This window comes from Misgurnus anguillicaudatus, chromosome 14, assembly GCF_027580225.2.
Source record: "Misgurnus anguillicaudatus chromosome 14, ASM2758022v2, whole genome shotgun sequence".
Taxonomy (NCBI): Eukaryota; Metazoa; Chordata; class Actinopteri; order Cypriniformes; family Cobitidae; genus Misgurnus; species Misgurnus anguillicaudatus.
This window is the reverse complement of record NC_073350.2, coordinates 12,354,225-12,373,024: the sequence shown is the minus strand read 5'-3', so window position 1 is coordinate 12,373,024 and position 18,800 is coordinate 12,354,225. Positions and strand designations below refer to the sequence as shown.

Below are 18,800 nucleotides of genomic sequence, written 5' to 3'. Positions count from 1 at the left end.
AAACACAAGCAGGATCAGAATCTCGGTCTAGTTAAATGTTGGCGTGAAGCTCTCTCTATCCAAATAATGCAACACCAAATTGATCCTCCCTCGTTTTGTTCCAAACTCTTCTTGGGTCGTTTGGTTGGCCTGTACGCTTACAGGAGCTGACACAACCAGCGGCAGACGGTACAGAGATATCCATAAGTCCATAAGCAAGCGCGTAGTTCCGCATTTGTCCACAACACTGGCTGCGTCCGAAAACTCAAGGCAGTGAGGACTGTGAGGACTTGTGGCCTCGCTGCCTCATGAGGACATGACTTCGGACTCGGAGGCCTGAAGGCCGCTCAGAGAAAGGCTTTCCGACGCACTTCAAAGGCAGCGTGTTTGAAATATAAACAGAGAGCGCCTTTGTGATAACTAATCACATATTTGAAAACTACAATACTAATTTCTCGCTAGAAATGAAATTAAAATGCTTAAAAAGTGAAAATATGCGTTTATTTTCACTAAATTTGTGCTCCAGCCGCTTCCTTGGTCGCCATTTTATTTTTTCGAGCTCGACCAGTGTGGTCATGTGGTTTACGTCAGTAAAGGCGGTGACAAAGGGTCACATGGATATTAACGTCATTGACAGGAGACTGCACTGCCACGTGTCAATGTTTTGAATGGAAATTTTCTCACGATTTACAAGTAGTAGAAAGCATTACAGATATTGATAGTAATCAGCTGGACAAAATATATAACACTGGCCTAGTGGTTTTTTGAGATTTTACTGCAAATATTTTACAAATTGCACCTTTAAGTTGGCAAGTGCCGGTTCTCCACAACAGAGCAAATAGCTTTCTGTGTCTCCATGTCCACTACAAACTACAACCGTGATTCGGCGCTTAGCGTCTACGTCACGGCTCTCAGCCCGCCCTCTGTTCGTTGATTTGTCGGTCGTCTCGATGCCGGAGGAAAACTGTTTGAATGGGAGGTATCTCAGACTGAGTACAGAAGCGTAATGAAATTTAGCGGAAGTACGAAGTCTGACGTAGTCAGGCTAATCAAGCTAGCCACAACGTCAATTATGTCTTCCGCCATTTACTCAACCACTCTCACCGCAGAGATTCGGACCATTAGACTGTATTAATATTAAAGGTCTATGATTAGGACTTCATGAAGGCTTGCGATGTTTTGTTTTTTACCTGCCCACTTGAAATCAAAGCGTGATTGGTCAATTTGCCCATCACTCTCCACACCAAAACACATAGCTTGGCCTTCCCTGGGATTCGTGAAGTCCTAACCAATGAATGAGTCAGCTAACCGGGCCTTAATAGAGACAGACGATTCTGATTGGATAAGATGTTTTCATGACATGAACCTGACAGTAAGCTTAACGTTAGAATATAGATGAGAGAAAATATATTACATGTATTGTATTAAATTTAAATTAAATTAAAAAGAAATTTAAAAGATTAAAAACTTATTTTTATTAAAAACTTTATTATGTATTATTATTATTATTATTATTATTAATAATACATTTTTTATTATACTTTTTTTAGGCCTTCTCTGAAGCCGTACAAGGCCCTGAAGATTCCCCACTGGCATACACACTTCCAGAGTTTTCAACCCTTGTAAACAGGGACTTTTGTTAACTCTGCAGACACTTTTTTAGTTAAAAAAAAACTCTGGGGTTGCGCTGCAGTATAGACCATGGACGTAAATGTCATTTGAAAGTGGTGTGTGTGTGTGTGTGTGTGTGTGTGTGTGTGTGTGTGTGTGTGTGTGTGTGCAAGAAATGTAACAACCCTAAAATTGATGTTCGTGAACCAGTTAGAACGAAAAAATAAAGTTCCCAAACTGGTTAATAACGTTCCATGTCAGCTGTGGGATAAACAAGTAAGTACGCTGATTATTAGGACATTAAACTTAAATTATTAGTCTACATAACTTTCCTTAAGTCTCTATCTTGTCATCAAACATTAAAAAAGGCTACATTATGTAAGCGGCATAACTGTAATTCTGACATGCCTACATTTGTTTCAGCCTTTCGAGCACAATTTCTGCCATGTCGTTAATTGGCAAACAACTTAACACATATCCATTGTACATAGCTCAATCTGCAAATAACTGAAATATGGCTGCCATTATGAACATCAAAGAGTAGGCCTATGCCAGTACAGCAACAACAATTGGCCATATTCATTTGGGAAAAAAAGATTCTGGCTACAGGTACAGTAACGACCCCCGCAAAAATCAAATCCAGGGCTGCGTTCAGCCCCGACAAAACGTTGCACAACGCTTATTAAACTGAAACGGTGATGCATTGAACACCCTGTTGTGATGACCAAGAGTTGCAACTATGGTAGCTGAGAGGCCAGTCTTTGTGTTCTTTTTTAAATGTTTCTGAAGCCTAATGAAATCGTTATAAATGTGTGTTTAATACTGTAAAATACCCTCGATGTTACAGTCACTGACCTTGCCGTCCAGAATGAAAGACAACATTCCAACTTGAACCCATTGAGCGAGCTGTCTCTTTACTATTGCGTGGTTTTATACATCTTGCCGGTGATTGGGCTGACATTTCTGACACACCCACCAAACAAGAGAAAACGCTTCTAAAACCTGTTGCATTCCGTTGCACAACGTTTCAAGGAAACATGTCGTTCAACCCGGAAACCATAGCAAAACGTTGCGCACCGGTGTGAGATTGAACGTGCCCCAGCTAATATACCCCCCCCAATATTATCACATCATTCAGATTTGAATAAATATGAAATATTCCAAATGAACACTATTGTTCGTTTTCTTTATTAATTTCATTTGCCAGCAAGAAAGATAGTATTCTCTTTTAAATAATCTGTAATGTCCTGACTGGTTCTTTACATGCTTTTGTTTAGATTTTGTTAGTGGATGGTGAGTTTTGGTGATGCCCACCAATATGTGAAATCTGTTCTGAATAAAGGTGCAAGCTACACTTCAGTTTGCCACCCTGTATTGTGTAATGTATTGAGAGTTGAATAGTTCATAATACATTTGCTGCATGTAGGTGCCAATACAATGATTCAATTGATTAATCTTTAAGTTCTTGTTTCTTTTTTGATAAAATATTGAACACACACAAAAAAATCAATTAATTGGAAGCTGCTACTGCTGGGTAGTGCTTAAACACTTAATTTAACTACTGTATCATTATGGCATAAATAGTCAACTGAACAACTGCATTTACGTTAAGTAGTCTAAATCAGTAAAAGTATCACAATGTATTTCTAATACAGGAACGCAAATAAGCATGTTAACTTTCACACAAGAAAATGATTCAATAAATAAATAAATATGCCGAGAGTGTAACCCCCCAATGGTAGACCCAAAGTTACGCCCTTGCCACAGACACACACTATCTGTCCGGTCTCGTCTAAGCAAACTATATTGTGAGCTATTGTGGACTTAACCTGACTCTCTGTTTATCAAAAATATATTTCTATCATCATCATCTTCAGTGAAGTTTTGGATTTTGCAGTGTGTCTGTGTACCTGTGGTTTCCCTCCGGACTTCTATTTATATGCCATTGACCCTTTATATGCCATTGAACGGACCCTCATAACCACATATCGCAATGGTCTTAATCCAGAGCTTCGTTTACAGCTGTTTACATCTGATGATACCATCGGGCTCTAAAGTTTCATTCAGAGAGCGATCCGCACGGAGAATCAGATGTTAGCATGCCATCGTTCCATTGTTGCACTTTATCGCCCACCAGAGCTGCCCTCTCCAGAACCAGAACCGATGCAGCTGGACTCAACACGGATCCAACTGTCAGAGTGACAACGGCGGATGACCCAGGGTCTGTGCTTATACTGTGCCAGCAAAGGGCATGTTATCACGGAATGCCCCATCCGTCCACCAAGAGCTCTGGTGAGCCAGAAAAACACATATACACTCCTTTGACAGCCAAAGTTAAGTTATCATTTCGTAATCTCGCTGTTACAGTGTCTGCCCTTCTCGACTCTGGGTCAGCCAGGAACTTCATCTCAGCCCTGCTCTGCCAGGAGTTTAACATCCAGAAAGAGGCCATCCAACAGAAACTAAAAGTTCAGTCTGTCACCGGAAAACCCCTTAACCGTTCATCAATTCAGCATCGCACCAGCGAAATCACTCTGACAGTGGGTATCCTGCATCAGGCAAAAATCAAACTTCTGGTCCTGGAGAATTCCACTTGGGAATGATACTTTGGAGACCATGTTTAATCAAACATTACCTGAAGCTCTCTTGGGATACTGGAGCGGTGAAACGATGGAGTACTCACTGTTTTCCACAATGTTTTCCTGTGATGCCAAAACCTCATCTTCCTTTTCCAAAATTGAAGATATGCAGCACTACAATAGAAAGTCCTAAGGATAATATATTTGTTTCCATTCCTTCAGAATATGCCAAATACAAAGACGTCTTCTGTCCCAAGAGAGCTTCGAAACTACCACCACATCGGCCATGGGACTGTGCGATTGACCTCCTTCCGGGTGAACCAGTGCCAAAAGGAAAAGTCTATTCACTCACCATTCCGGAACAAGATGCAATGGAGAAGTACATCTCAGAAGCTTTGGAGCAAGGGTACATACAATCATCAACTTCCCCTGCTGCTTCACCATTCTTCTTTGGGCCAAAAAAGGATGGAGGACTTCGACCCTGTATTGATTACAGAGGGCTAAAAATTTCGTTATCCTCTTCCCCTCGTCCGAGTGGCGCATAAACAGCTTAACGGTGCTAAAGTGTTTACAAAACTAGATTTACGCAGTGCTTATAATCTTATCTGAATACGTGACGGTGATGAGTGGAAGACAGCTTTTGTGACCCCTACTGGGCACTGGGAATATTTGGTAATGTCGTATGGTCTTGTTCGTATTCCAGGACTTTATGTACACTATTTTTAGACATCTGCAAAACTTTTTGTGATAGTATACATTGATGACATTTTTATCTTTTCTAATGTTGCCCTGTTGCCCATGTTCAGCATGTTAAGAAGTGTTGGAAAGACTGCATCAACAGGCCCTATTTGTTAAAGCTGAAAAATGTGAATTTCACAAAACAACCATCAGATTCCTAGGTTATCAGGTATCCAGCCACGGAGTGAGTATGGAAGAGGGGAAGGTCAATACCATCAAGAACTGGCCCAAGCCCGTCACAGTGAAGGACCTTCAAATATTTATACTTTTATGGTAGATTCATTTAGCCTGGTCCAACCAGACTCCCATACATTCATTTCATTTGTACAGAGAGTCTGGCCATGCTCCATTGCAAAGCGTTACTTCCGTTAAGGAGGGTCTTCTGTTGAAGTTTAAAACTTGGATCTGCCCAGAGTCACTCAGGATCTGCCATAGGCGATTGCTAACATGTGGTCGTGACCAGAGATGTATAGTAACGAAGTAGAACTACTTCACTACTGTACTTAAGTACTAAAAAACAGGATCTGTACTCTACTGAAGTATTTTTTTCTCCTACTTCCACTTTTACTTCAGTACATATTTTCGATGAGTTTAATACTTTTACTCCAATACATTTTTATGTGCTGCATCATTACTCGTTACACTCGTTATAAAAATGTTAAGAATCATTTCAAACCCACATTATCACTGCCGGAGCGGTGATACACGTTAGAAACACACACACACATCGTGGTCTAAACCAATCGGAGATAGTGAAGGGCGGAACCCTCCCTCCCTCTCACTCACAAATATGAGCCGCGGTTGTGGACAAAATGTGAAGCGAAGAGAAAGCCAACGTGCGCGTGCGCGCGAGAGAGAGAGAGAGAGAGAGAGAGAGAGAGAGAGAGATAATGCGCGAGAAAGGGAGAGTGTGCGCGAAAGAAGGAAACCTAAATACATTGAAAGACCTTGTACCTTTACCTTTATATCGACTAATATTTCATTAATACTGAATTCTCTATTGCCATATCAGTTAAATGAATCTGAATTAATCTGAACATTCCTGCCCTTGTACTCCTCCTACAGCCAAAGGAATTGTGAGTGTCCTTTAGCTTAAACATTTGAAATAATATAAACAATATTATATTCAAACTTTTGACTGTTTTCTTTAATAACTACATTACACAATACTTGTACTTTTACTTTCAGTGCTTGAGTAGTATATTTTAAAATAAACTACTTGCAATACTTAAGTACAAAAAATGTTTAATACTTTAGTACTTCCTCTTAAGTGCTGTGCTTAATGAGCACTTCAACTTCTACTCAAGTCACTTTTTTGATAGAGCACTTGTACTTTTACTCAAGTCTGGGTCCCTAGTACTTTACACATAGCTTTTCTCACGTCTTTTTCCGCTGCCATTACTGAACTACAACTCAAACTGACGCACGACCTCAATGTCATCGTTCTTAGCCACCTCCCTCTGTTCGCTGATTGGACCTGCAGGAGAAAACTAAACTCTACACAGCAGTCCCAGACGTAGTACTGAAGCGAAATGAAAATTAAGCGGAAGCACGTAGGAGAGTGGAGCCAGGCTAAGATTCATTAGCAACTTTAGTGGCATATTGCATCTCCACTGACATCTGCATTAAAAGGTAAACCCAAACATCTAACCTGGAGTGATTAAGCAGATGTGGCATTTAACACGCTGAAGAGAACTTTCTGCGAGGCACCCATCCTCATTCACCCAGATCCAAACAAACCTTTTACTGTGGAGGTAGACGCCTCATCTACAGGTGTTGGGGCCGTCCTATCCCAGCAGCAGGGGAACCCAGCCCGTCTCCATCCATGTGCTTATTATTCTTACAAATTCAGCCCAGCAGAGAAAAACTATGACATCGGAAATCGAGAGCTACTAGCGATCAAACTGATTCTTGAGGAGAGGCTTCATTGGCTTGAGGTGTATGTCACCCATTCACGGTGTTAACAGACCACAAGAACCTCCAGTATGTACGTGAGGCAAAAAGACTGAACCCCCGACAAGCCAGGTGGGCCCTCTTTTTTACTCGTTTTGATTTTAACATCTCATACCGTCCTGTTAACAAAAATTGTAAGGCAGATGCATTGTAAAGACTATCTCCTTCAGAGGAAGACACCTCGCCTCCTGAAACCATTCTACCTAAAAGGGTGTTTGTCTGTCCCATCAAGTGGAGTGAAAATGACATCATTCCTAATATTCCTATCTCCCGAGTATGGAAATCTTTCTTCAAGCTTCTGAATGTGACCATTAGTCTTTCATCAGGTTATCACCCTCAAACTAAAGGCCAGACAGAACGGAAAATCCAGGAAGTAAGTCGCTTCCTCCGAACCTTCTGCCATAACCATCAGAACTCTTGGAGCCAGTTTGTGCCCTGGGCAGAGTACGCACAGAATTCACCCAGCCCCATTCCTGTGCGTGCTCGGTTACCAGCCTCCCATGTTCCAGTGGACCGAAGAGCCTAGCGAAGTATCATCTGTTCAACAATGGTTCAGAGAGAGCGAGAGGGTTTGGGACTCAGCACACCGCCACCTCCAAGCAGCTATTTAACGTCATAAGCAGCAGGTGGATGTCAGACGTGACCCGACGCCTAACTTCAAGGTCGTATACAAAGTCTGGCTATTGACACAGAACATCCGGCTCCATCTGCCCTGCCGAAAGCTGAGTTCCAAGTTCACTGGACCATTTGTCATGATAAAGAAGGTCAATCCGGTAGCCTTCCAGCTCTGTCTCCCTTCACACTACCGGATACATCCAGTTTTTCATGTTTCTCAGTTTAACCCATTTTATCCACCTGTCACCCCTTCTGTTTCTCCCACAGGACCTGGTAAAGAAACCCCCCTCTCGACGAGGAAACCACATCTACACCGTCCGGCAATTACTGAATTCCAGACGTCGGGGCAGGTGGCTGGAGTAACTGTTGGACTTGGAGGGTTTCGGTCCCAAAGAGCGATCTTGGGTACCCCGAGACGACATCCTTGACCCAGAGCTCCTGCAAGACTTTCATCACGCAGATCCTGATTAACCAGCCCCCAGACCCAGAGGCCGACCTCCTCGACGTCGTGGAAGACAGTGGTCCTCGGGAGCGGACCCTTGGGGGGGGGGTACTGTCACAGATTCACCACGTCCTTCCACACAAACTTCTCATTATCCACGATCACAATCACCTGACTTTTGATTGGCTGCACCTGTCGCCCCTTCATTAGGACTGCTCTATATAAATCAGCCACAAACACACTCTCTGTCCGGTCTCGTCTAACCGAACTATATTGTGAGCTATTGTGGACTTAATCTGGCTCTCTGTTTATCTAATAGATATTCCTATCATCATCGTCATCCTCATCTTCTGTGGAGTTTTGGATTTTGGAGTGTGTCTGTGTACCTGTGGTTTCTCTCCGGACTTTTATTTATCTGCCATTGGCCGTTTACTCTTTGTCATTTCAAATAAACTGTTCCATTAACTGTGAAACTGTCTCCATCATCTTCTGTCCCTGACAGATATCATCTCTATTAAAGAGAAAATAATCACTTTATCCAATGTTTAAAGTGAATAAAATTCCCTTAACAGTCTACTTACTGGAGTTTTATTTTTACTACTGAAAAACGTTGTCTCTCACTGAACTTGTTTGTGGGTGAAGTAAGTGATCATCCCTATGCCTTATTCTCTTGGAAGATCAAAATAAAGGGAGTTGCACAGTTGTGTCAGGTGAGCTGTTGATTTCTGATTTGTAGTACTATTTTTATTGTTTTACTTACACAGTTATTTAAACTGTATATCACTGTGTTTTTAGGGGGCGGGGGCAACCCTCAGATGGAGTGACCTGTCCATCTCTTGTGTTTTGGTTGATTTTGGGATCTGTTTAAGATCAGATACAATATACTTCATTTTAGGACAGTGATGAAAATGTTAAAAGTTTGGTGATGTGTGCATACATGGGTTTGGTTCTCCATCAGTCAGCAGAATGATCATTGGAATGGCATTCTGTGGGGCTGTACCATTGCGTTGTTCTTTATAAAGCATATTCACTGCATGTATCATAGGGTCATGCATTTCTGTACCTGAAACGAACACAAAAATACAGATATATACCTCAGAAATGATGCTAAAACTATTACTCGAATGAGTAAAGCCTAAAAAATGTTGCCAAATATTGTGCAATATCATGTTTTTGACTATGGGAATTGGGTTGCATATGAATTGCACCAAATTAATCATTTGTGATTTTGACTTTAAGTGTTCATTATTTGGTGAATGATAATTTCTTGGTTATCTCTTGTTTGCACTTACCTCCAATAACTTCAATAGTTCTGACAAATTTCTTTGCTTCTTCCACATTTTCCTGAGTTGCTTTGCTTAAATGATTTCTCCATACAATATAGGTTGTTGAAAACACAATAAGTGCAAAGTAGTCTTCTTCTGGAAGTTCATCAAGAATGGTTAACATTGCCTCCTTTGTCTATCATCCAGACACCAAACACAGGGGATTGTTTAACATGACAGGTATTTTGTTTAAAGATGTACTGACAGTAGTGATGTTTGATATTTTACAAACATCATAACTTACCTGTTTCATTTTAGTTCCTACCATGGAGTAGCTATTATCTATAACAAAAGCAACCATCTTTGGAACTCGTTGAAGACTGTTTGGTGCAAAAAAATGCACAAAGTATCCATTTGCAATCTGTAAAAGAAAAAAGTACTTTTATTATAATTTTCATTGGCCCCTTTATATGGCAAAATCTCACAACATATTCTAGACTAATAAACATCTCTACACTCCTGAAATACATGAAACATGAACTGTTCCTTAACTGTACATATTCATAGAAGCAGTTCCTTATTTAACTTACTGCTGAACCACCATAGTACGATGCATAGGTGGAAAAACTAACTAGCTTGTGACGATTGTTTCCAGAAAGCAAAGCAAAACTTTGTTGCACATCCGTCGTTTGAATCATGTTGGCAGGGGCGGATCTACCGGGGTGGCACAGGGTGACATTTGCCACCCTAAATAAAAGCATTACCACCCCATATGCCACCCCAGCGCTGGTATCCTAATATATATAATATATACCCACGTAGGCTCTTTAAGCCAGAAAGGCAATTTAGTTTTCTCTGCGTGTGTTTGGGGCTGAGAGACACATATCTGATGATGATAGGTGTGTGTGTGTTAGAGGGGGTGGGACAACCACATAGCTGATGATGATTGGCTTAATTTTCATTGTTAGCCAACCAGAGGCAGCAGAGTTCATACTCAAGCAGGAACAGTCAGTCCGAGCAGAAAGTCTTTTACAGTGTAAAAAAAAGTCCGCGCAGTCTTGATAACTTGGTGACTATGTTGCTAGATTAGGAAACTTTTTAGCGACTTTATTAAAAAAGCGACTAGGTCAAATCTAGCGATCTTTTCTGGCGTGGTTGTAGCAAGTAATTCTAATCTAATAAAGCACCTGTCATCATTTCGGTCTTACCGGTTTGTTGTGTTCCTGTTTCCCTGTGTTGTCTTGTATGTCACTGATCCATTTGCGCGTCTTTCACGGGTGTTTTCGTTTCATGTGATTTCCGCACTGACGTCACCACCACCTGAAGTTTGTTTATTCCCAATCGGTAGTAGTATTTATACTGGCTAGTTCCCCTCAGTCTTTGCGGGTCCGTCATTGTTGTACTAGAGGTGCTTTGATGCAGTTCGCCATCTTGTCCTGTCATGTTGTGTTATTTTCTCAGTATTATTCAAATATTAGTCTATGCCAGTGCTTCTCAAATAGTGGGGCGGGACCCCCAGGGGGGGCTCGAAGCAGCACCAGGGGGGCGCGCGAGACCCTGGGGAAAAATACTTTTTCAGGAAGTTATTTTTTTGCACTGTTACTTAAAGACATTACACCCCAATCACGCTGATAAGCCGCTTGATTTTTTTATTATTATTTATTGATTATATTTAATTAGATTTTTCAGTATCAAACGGTCAAAAATATTATACTTTGAACAAGGGTTGATTTTTTTTTTCAGGCAAATTGATGCATTTTAAGTCTTTTCTGTTACAGACTAAAAAACAATGTTAATAAAGTTATTCTTTGCTGTAAGTTGATCGATATTTCTTTTTTTTGTGTTTTCTTTAATGTTAATAAGGATACAATGTTTTGCAGATGTGTCATTTTATAGATAAATTATACTATTTATATCTAGTCGGGGCGGAGAGTTGGGGGGGGGGCGCGAAATGTTTACTTCTTCCTAGGGGGGGCGTGACAGAAAATAATTGAGAAGCACTATGCTATCTGCTGTCTCCGTTTTGCAGAATTCCAGTCGTCTCTCAGTCCTCGGCTCTACAAACTGTCACCGCATGAACTAGATTGCCTTCGCTGTGTGGAGAAGTGGATTACTTCGAGTCTCAGTTTATCAGCTCTTCAGCTATTCACAGCTGTGTTGTCTCATTGTCACTAGACTGTTACCTTCATCATCTGAGCTCTGTCACTGAAGTTCACCAGCAAACAGAACTGTGAGTCGCGCTTGTGCGCTGAGAGATTTACCATCACTAATTTGTATCTCCTGTGTATTACAGCTCTGGACTGTTGCAGTAGACGAGCTGTCCCTTTTGGGAGGGCCGTGGTACGACTCGTTCGTATTCCACAGAGGATTAATTTCCCCATTCCTGTGCTCCCGTGACGCAGCGCTCACGGGAGTGGCCTACATGCCCCGACCCGTATCGGGGTTCCCCTGCCTTCACTCTGTGCCCTGATTGCCAGAGATTTTCTGCGAGCTCTGTTTTTCCTGCCTTGGATCCCCTTTAGTGACTTTGGTGACTGAGAGACTTTCTGTGTTTCAATAAAATCAACTTCTGCTTTGGAATCTGTTCTCCTGTGTTCCTTACAGCACCTCACATCATCACATGCTGGCAAAAAATAGTGTTTTCTCTTTAGTGTTGTTAAGTGATTAAGTTGAGCATCACATCAGCAAATCACAGTACTGAATAGGGTAATATTTTACAGATAAATGTTGCATCAGGATAAAAATACAAAAATGAAACTGTTGATTGTTTAATATTGCCTGAGGTAGTTGCTTGGTAGTTATAACAACTGAACTGCAGGTTTGAGTAAGCAGTAAATATCTTTTAAACAGTTCTTTCTAGAGTTAGTCCGTCATGTCTTGTTAGCTACTGCAGCAATCAAAATATTTCATACGTGCATATGAAATCACGTGTTATGATATTGCCTAATGTTTTTATTTGTCTTCATTAAGGAGACAAAACTATTCAGTGTTGTGTATGTTTAGAAAGCTTAAAAGACAACTTAATGCTGCATTTTCCAGGATATTATGAAAAGAGAGGCTGATATTCATTTTTTTTACCAAAAAGAATAGAAAAATCAAATACTATGGGAGTGGAAGGTACAAATAAAACAGAAAAATATGTTGTGGAAGGGAGAGGAGTAGATGAAGTCATGAAAGAAATAAACATAAAAAATGGATGGCAAAGAGCTAAAAAGAAGTGAAAAGACAGAAATCCATCATGAAGTGAGTGAAAGAATTAAAGAAGAGGGTTATGCGAGAAAGAGATGTGTGCCTTTCAAATATGTTTTACATTAATATAAACTTATACAAACCTATTTTACAAACCTATTTTATTTATATAACAGTCTTTATACCATTATGTTCAACCAGTCAGTGTTTTTAGATATTGATAAGATGTATGTATTAACTTAGTATTAAGACAAAGGGTGCTACAGTAGAGATGCTAAAGGTAGCTGCTTAGGTACTTATAGGAACATTTGTAGTTGCATTTTTTATGTTATTAAAATTTGAGGTCCAGTGTATACACAGAATATACTGGTGTATATACAGTATTTAATTTCTCGAATCCACGACAACCATGCAAGGATGCTTACTTCATTGCCACCCCTCATTGTTTTCATGGCACCCCCTTGCCACCCCATAAATAATTTTCTGGATCCGCCTCTGCATGTTGGTGAACACAATGGTTTTGGGAAACACCCGAATCATTGAACTATGCTGAAACAACGGAACTTGCGACCATAGTTGGCTAACAATGCTTTTGGGAAACGCACCCCTGGTCTGGCATGAAAGTCAGATGCTCTAACAAGGACTAGCTGCCCTCAGACTCGGCATCAGCGTGTGTTAACCGGGCCAATTGTGCCCTGCAGCTCAATCTGGCACATGCATTTTTCTTATGAATGTAAGCTCTGGTTGATTCATGTTCACCGTAAGTAACCCAGCTCTGGCTGTATGATCTGGCTGTATGACTCGACTTATGTTAAATCAAGGATGGTTTTAATGGAGGCCAAAGATGTAGGTGACTTTTTTCTTCAACACAAATGTGGATTTTTAACTCCAACCATTTTAGTCCAAACTGTGTGTCTCTGTCTCTCTGTGTGTGTCAGAGAAAGTGTGTTCAAGTGAATAAAAAATGCATTAAACATGAAACTCGTCTTTCTTGTGCTGTTTTATTTTTAGTTTATGTTGCATTACGGTTGCTTAGCAATTTAAGTGTTAAAGGACAAGTTCGGTATTTTACACTTAAAGCCCTGTTTTCAGATTGTTTATGATGAAACAGAACGGGTTTGACTAAAACCTGGACATATGATGCTGGCCCGAGAATTTTCGGGTGTTTCTTGTAACACCCTCCACCTCTATAATGGCTGTATAGGTGCACTGGAACAATCCTTCCTAAAATGCATTAAACTTTCATTTACAAAGACGTAAAACTCACCAAATGCTCAGGGGCGCTCATTAGTGTTCAGGGGTGAAATTAGATGTGCTGTGAGGTACGGTATTACTCCGCGCCCGGAACGTTGTTTGTATTCTTGCAATTGGCCTAAAAGGTGGATTATCGCCACCAACTGGGCTGGAGTGTCTATTATTCAACCTCTCAACAGACGAATATACGGGTGTGAGGCGTTTGGAAAAATAGCTCCACAAGTTTACAACGAATGCTAAAACACCTGTTGGAAAGCATCTTTTGCAGCGATTTTTGTGTGAGCATATCAGTGAACACCCCTGACCACTCGGTGAGTTTCACGTCTTTGCAAACGAAAGTTCAATGCCCTCCAGGAAGGACTGTTCCAGTGCACCCACACAGCCACCGCAGAGGTGGGAGGCGATAGAACAGAAACCAAAAACTCTCGGGCCAGCATCACACGTCCAGACTTCAGTCAAAACCGCTCCACCTCCTCATAAACAATCCGAAAACAGTTTCTTCATAACTTTCTTGTTGTTAATGTTGATCTGCTTTAAATCCCTGTGTCAAAGAGCTGAATCATAACTTCTGATTGCGATGACACGTGCGTTCTCACTATGGCACGCCCCTTATGGCATTGTGTATGCCTCTTGTTCACATATAATGCTTTCCATGAATCTTATGGCAATGTTACTGAAAATGGAGATACAGTGCAAGGTTTCTGTCCAACCGCGACAATATGATCATTTTAAAGATGTGGTATAACTGTGTGTTGAATTTATGAGTTGAAACCTCATGATATCTGACCTGGATGTGCCCGATGTCATTAGCATGGTTGACATCGTATTTGATAAAGAAATCTCCATCGATGAGTGTACCTTCACAGGTAGGGCAGGTCCTCTGTTGGTCCATTGTTGGGGAAAAATACACATGGGCCTGAACAGGGGGGGGGGGGGGGGTAAGAAGTTTAAACCCGTCATTACTGTACTATCATCATTGTCTATAGCAGTGGTTCTCAATCATGGTCCCGAAGGCCCACCGCTCTGCACACTGTGCACGTCTCCCCTATCTGACAGACAATGATATATCTGCTAATGAGCTGATGATTTGAATCAGCTGTGTTACACAAGGGAGACATACAAAATGTGCAGAGCAGTGGGCCTCCAGGACCAGGATTGAGAACCACTGCTCTATAGGAAAACAAACATGATTATTTACATTTAATATTTGTATAATAACATAATGCTGTATCAGTAGAATAATGTAGTCTATTAATGAATCAGATTTTTTCACCTTTTTATCAGTGACAGTTTTCTCCACTAGCGGGAGCAGTTCATTGGTGATAAATGTGCCATAAGCATCTACAAATGCAATGCCCTGAGGTTCATAGATATCTGCCACAATCTGAGGAGACAGGGCAGATTCATTCAGTTTCATTATTTGAGTTATCTGAGCCTTTGCGATTTAAATGCTTGGACGTACTGTAACATAGCAAAGGCTGAGTTTGCTAATTCTCGATCATCACAATATTGATCATCTACAGCTAAAATGTGACCATTGAGAGTTACAGCAATAAGTTAATAATGAACCTCAAAGTGCTGGACCAACTGTTTGGGTTTGACTCTGATCATGAGCTCATATTTTCCAAACACACGCTGAAGAAGCTCCTCGTGGGTAAGAATAAATGTGACGATGCTGTTTGCTGCAACATTCACATTAACTGAGAACTTCTCCATCTTTCGACCTGAAGCCCTGAAACATAAAATACACCACTTTTGACCGTGACGAGGAAATTAGCATAAGCCATTTGAAATCCGTTTAGATCTCATGTTTTCTTCTCACTTGACCAGTCCAGCAGTCTGTCCAGATGATACAGCTTTCTCATACTGCTTCTTTGCCTTCTCTTTCTCCTTTACCTCACCTGTATATGTCTTGCCATCAATTTCCCTAAAAACAAACAATCATCTGTTGTGTCACTGCGGTTTGTGCAAAATATCTCATAATATAAAAACTGAAAAATGACTGACATGGTGAAGTTGGTAATGAAGGACGTCTTGGGCAGCTCCACTTCAAAAAAGACTTCCTGTGAGACGTCGGCTTTATTAAGAACTTTGGTGGTCATGACAGTGTGAGCATAACGTAACGTCACCTTGCAGTCCACCTTTACGCTCTGCACCTCTATCTGAAAGATTTTCAAGACTTTGTGTGAGAAACAGACCCAAATTTACCTTCAAGTGCATTGAATGGCTTGGAGGGGAATGAGGGAAGAACATTGTTGAAGAAGAGAAACTCCAATAATGTGATGTTAAAATCACGATCACTTCTGTTGACTTAAGCTGCATGCACACCGCCAGCGACTAGCAATGGCAGAGCAAAATTATCTCATTCATTTATTTCAGTGCTTTCAAACGAAAATCCTGAATGACATTCACATGTACTTATTTGGCATATGCATTATTCAAAACAATTTTTATTTGATCATTATGTGTGTTCCCTGGGAATCAAACCCATGACCTTTGCATTGCCAGAACAATGCTATTTTAATTGAACTACAGTGTTGAGTGATGAAGAGTTCCTACCTGTGCGCTGTTCACACTTCGCTTCTGTAAGAAAGATCATTTAAACATGTGTTATATGTTTATACAGTGTAAAATTGTAAATGTTTGTGTACAATATAGTAAAAAACTGTCATTCATTCAATCTTTGGGCCAATGTAAAATAATCAATACCTTTAAGAGTCTGTCCATGTTGCCCTGGATGCCCTGTGGGTGGGACTGAAAACATTTTGTGTAAAGTTTTAGGCTTAAAACATACGTGCAATTTCATTTGATTTGCTTTATATTTTAATCAAAATAATGACATGACCAGACCCTGTTATCAGACCATTAGACTTAAAATATTGAATATAAACATTCATTTTAATAAAACATCACTACTTTGTCCTGCAAAAAGATAAAGGTTCATTTAAGGTAACTGGTATTTTTAAATAATGTCCCTCATTTTAAGCAGTTGCTATTAATGACAGAATGTAAAGCAAGAAATATCAAAAATAACAAAGACTTACCCATTGTTCATTACTCTTTGAGATGACCAATGTCTCAAAAGACCCTGATTGTACATAAATACATACAAACAGAGAAAATAACACAACAGTCCAGTCTGCAGACATGGTGCAACTGCATCAACTGCATTCAGCAATGACATCAAACACTGAACCCCAATCACTTTATGTTTGCTTGTGCCAGAGCAAATACTTACACAGACAACCTGTGTGTGGGAGTGTGTGTGTATTAGGTTTGGTTTAGTACATTTATTTTTTTCAAAGATAATTTTAATTTAATATATAATGTATAACATGCCTGGGTGATCTTTAATTATTTATATTATGAGCAAATATTGGTAACATACCAATACTAATTTTCCTGATGTGTTTGCTTCAGCAATATTTGTTTGTGTAGATGTTACACTTAAGTTAATTATTTACTAATAGTTTGGTTTACTGTTAACAGATGGTAACCTTTGAAAGTTTGCAAATTGTTGTCTCGATCAACCCTTATTTTACAATATTAAAATATCAAGTTTAAAGATGTAAAAAAGGTATAGAAATTGCCGTTACATTTACAAAAATGGCATTACCCCCTTCACTTTTCTATATTTTGTTGTTGTTTAAATTTAATTTTATCATTAATCTACACTCATGTCAAATCAATTACACTACAGTCAAGGTGTAGAAACATCTCAGCAACGATCAAGAGAAATGAAAGGCATTTGAGGTCAAGTGTTGTTGAAAAGGGTCTAAATACGTAAATGTGATAAAAATCGGTTTTTACTTTGTCATTATGGGATACTGAGTGTAGATTAATAAGAAAAAATCAAATATTTTAAGTTTTAGTTTGCCACATTACAAAATTGAAAAAGGGAAGGGGGTCTGAATACTTTTGTAGTGCAATGTATATTTGCATTTAAACTGTGATTCATATCAAATGTCTTGATTAAGCAAATAAGCAAAGTTCACATTGAAACACAGGGCATGTTTGGACAGGTGATGTGTTTCTTTTTTTTTAGTTGATTTTACTGTTATAAACAGCTTTCTGACACATTGTCAAGTATGGCACATATTTCCAGTTTTAGGCAAGAGCTTTTGTATGTTTGTCAGATGGTTTTGAAGAGATCAGACATGATGCAGTCCGTGTGAAGTCCATTAAGAAGTCCAATGCCGTTATTATGAATGAACCAACAAGTCAGATTTTCTTGACATTGTGACCCAGTCTTGAAAACTCTGAAACATTTTTTTTTTTACGATTTACTGTTTTCTACTTAAACTCATCCTACATAATGTGCATTTTGTGAAAATTAAACCTTCATATAATATTGACTGAGTAAGATTATGTCAAAGATTAATCTCATTATGATGTTTTATTTTTATTGAGGCAGATGCAACCTGTTGTCAGCATTAATAGTTCATGGCCCGCGGCCCTTGGCATGTGGCTGCCTCCGCCCGAGCCGTAAGCCCGGACAGCTTTCCCCAATAGACCTTTCTCACAGTAACCGGAAATACGTAATCGTCGTGAAAGCGGAGTTCCTGTTAAGCGTCAACACATTTGAAAAACACAAACCTGGGCAAGTTTAAAATGGATCAAAGAGTCTACACAACTTCGTTAACGGATTTGACGAATATTACATTTGCTGATGTGACACGACTAATAGAGGAAATCTTTATCCATGAAGAATTTGTCTATAAATATCAAGGTAAGTAGAGAGCGAGTCTAACTGTTACAGAACTGTCAACTAAAATAACACATTAGTACAGTGTCCACTTAAACATAATGTATGTATAGTAGATGATACAGACTACCTTACCAAAACATTATAGTCTGCTTTGAATGAAGCCTTATGGTACCAATTACCTTCAATTACTGCCGATGGTTGTCCGAGTGAACGTCTGGTGTGTAGCAACAATAACGTTAGCCGGATGCTTTCATTATCAGTTAACATTTTTGTCTGGTAATGTCTGTGATCGTATGTTTGTGTGTCGGGGTGAACTCGTTCCAAGAAAAATGGGTTGAGACAGCATTTGGTTGCAAGCGGGGACCAGTGAGCCCTAAAATGTAATCGTCTTTAGTGAAGTGTCTGCTGCATACATAAGTGCTCCCCTTTCTTATGGTGAAGTTAGGTCCTTAATCTCGCCGGATAGC

The 18,800-nt window shown here is 40.0% G+C and overlaps 1 protein-coding gene across 7 annotated transcripts in view; it reads right to left on the bottom strand.

Annotated features, from left to right (window-relative positions):
• Window positions 1-18,800, bottom strand: part of LOC129427621 (inter-alpha-trypsin inhibitor heavy chain H3) — a 106,975-nt gene that overhangs the window by 13,463 nt on the left and 74,712 nt on the right. For 5 of the 7 annotated variants that reach the window (XM_073875885.1, XM_073875886.1, XM_073875883.1 and 2 more), the window contains exons 3-11: window positions 16,185-16,208; window positions 15,633-15,787; window positions 15,448-15,552; window positions 15,195-15,357; window positions 14,899-15,009; window positions 14,413-14,541; window positions 9,487-9,603; window positions 9,210-9,378; window positions 8,855-8,980 (exon numbers count right to left, since the gene is read on the bottom strand). In XM_073875885.1, coding sequence (XP_073731986.1) covers window positions 8,855-8,980; window positions 9,210-9,378; window positions 9,487-9,603; window positions 14,413-14,541; window positions 14,899-15,009; window positions 15,195-15,357; window positions 15,448-15,552; window positions 15,633-15,787; window positions 16,185-16,208 — 1,099 coding nt within the window. Of the gene's footprint in view, window positions 1-8,854; window positions 8,981-9,209; window positions 9,379-9,486; window positions 9,604-14,412; window positions 14,542-14,898; window positions 15,010-15,194; window positions 15,358-15,447; window positions 15,553-15,632; window positions 15,788-16,184; window positions 16,209-16,334; window positions 16,380-16,669; window positions 16,830-18,800 lie in introns of those variants that run through there. The other 2 variants (XM_055184236.2, XM_073875882.1) reach the window with 2 other exon arrangements.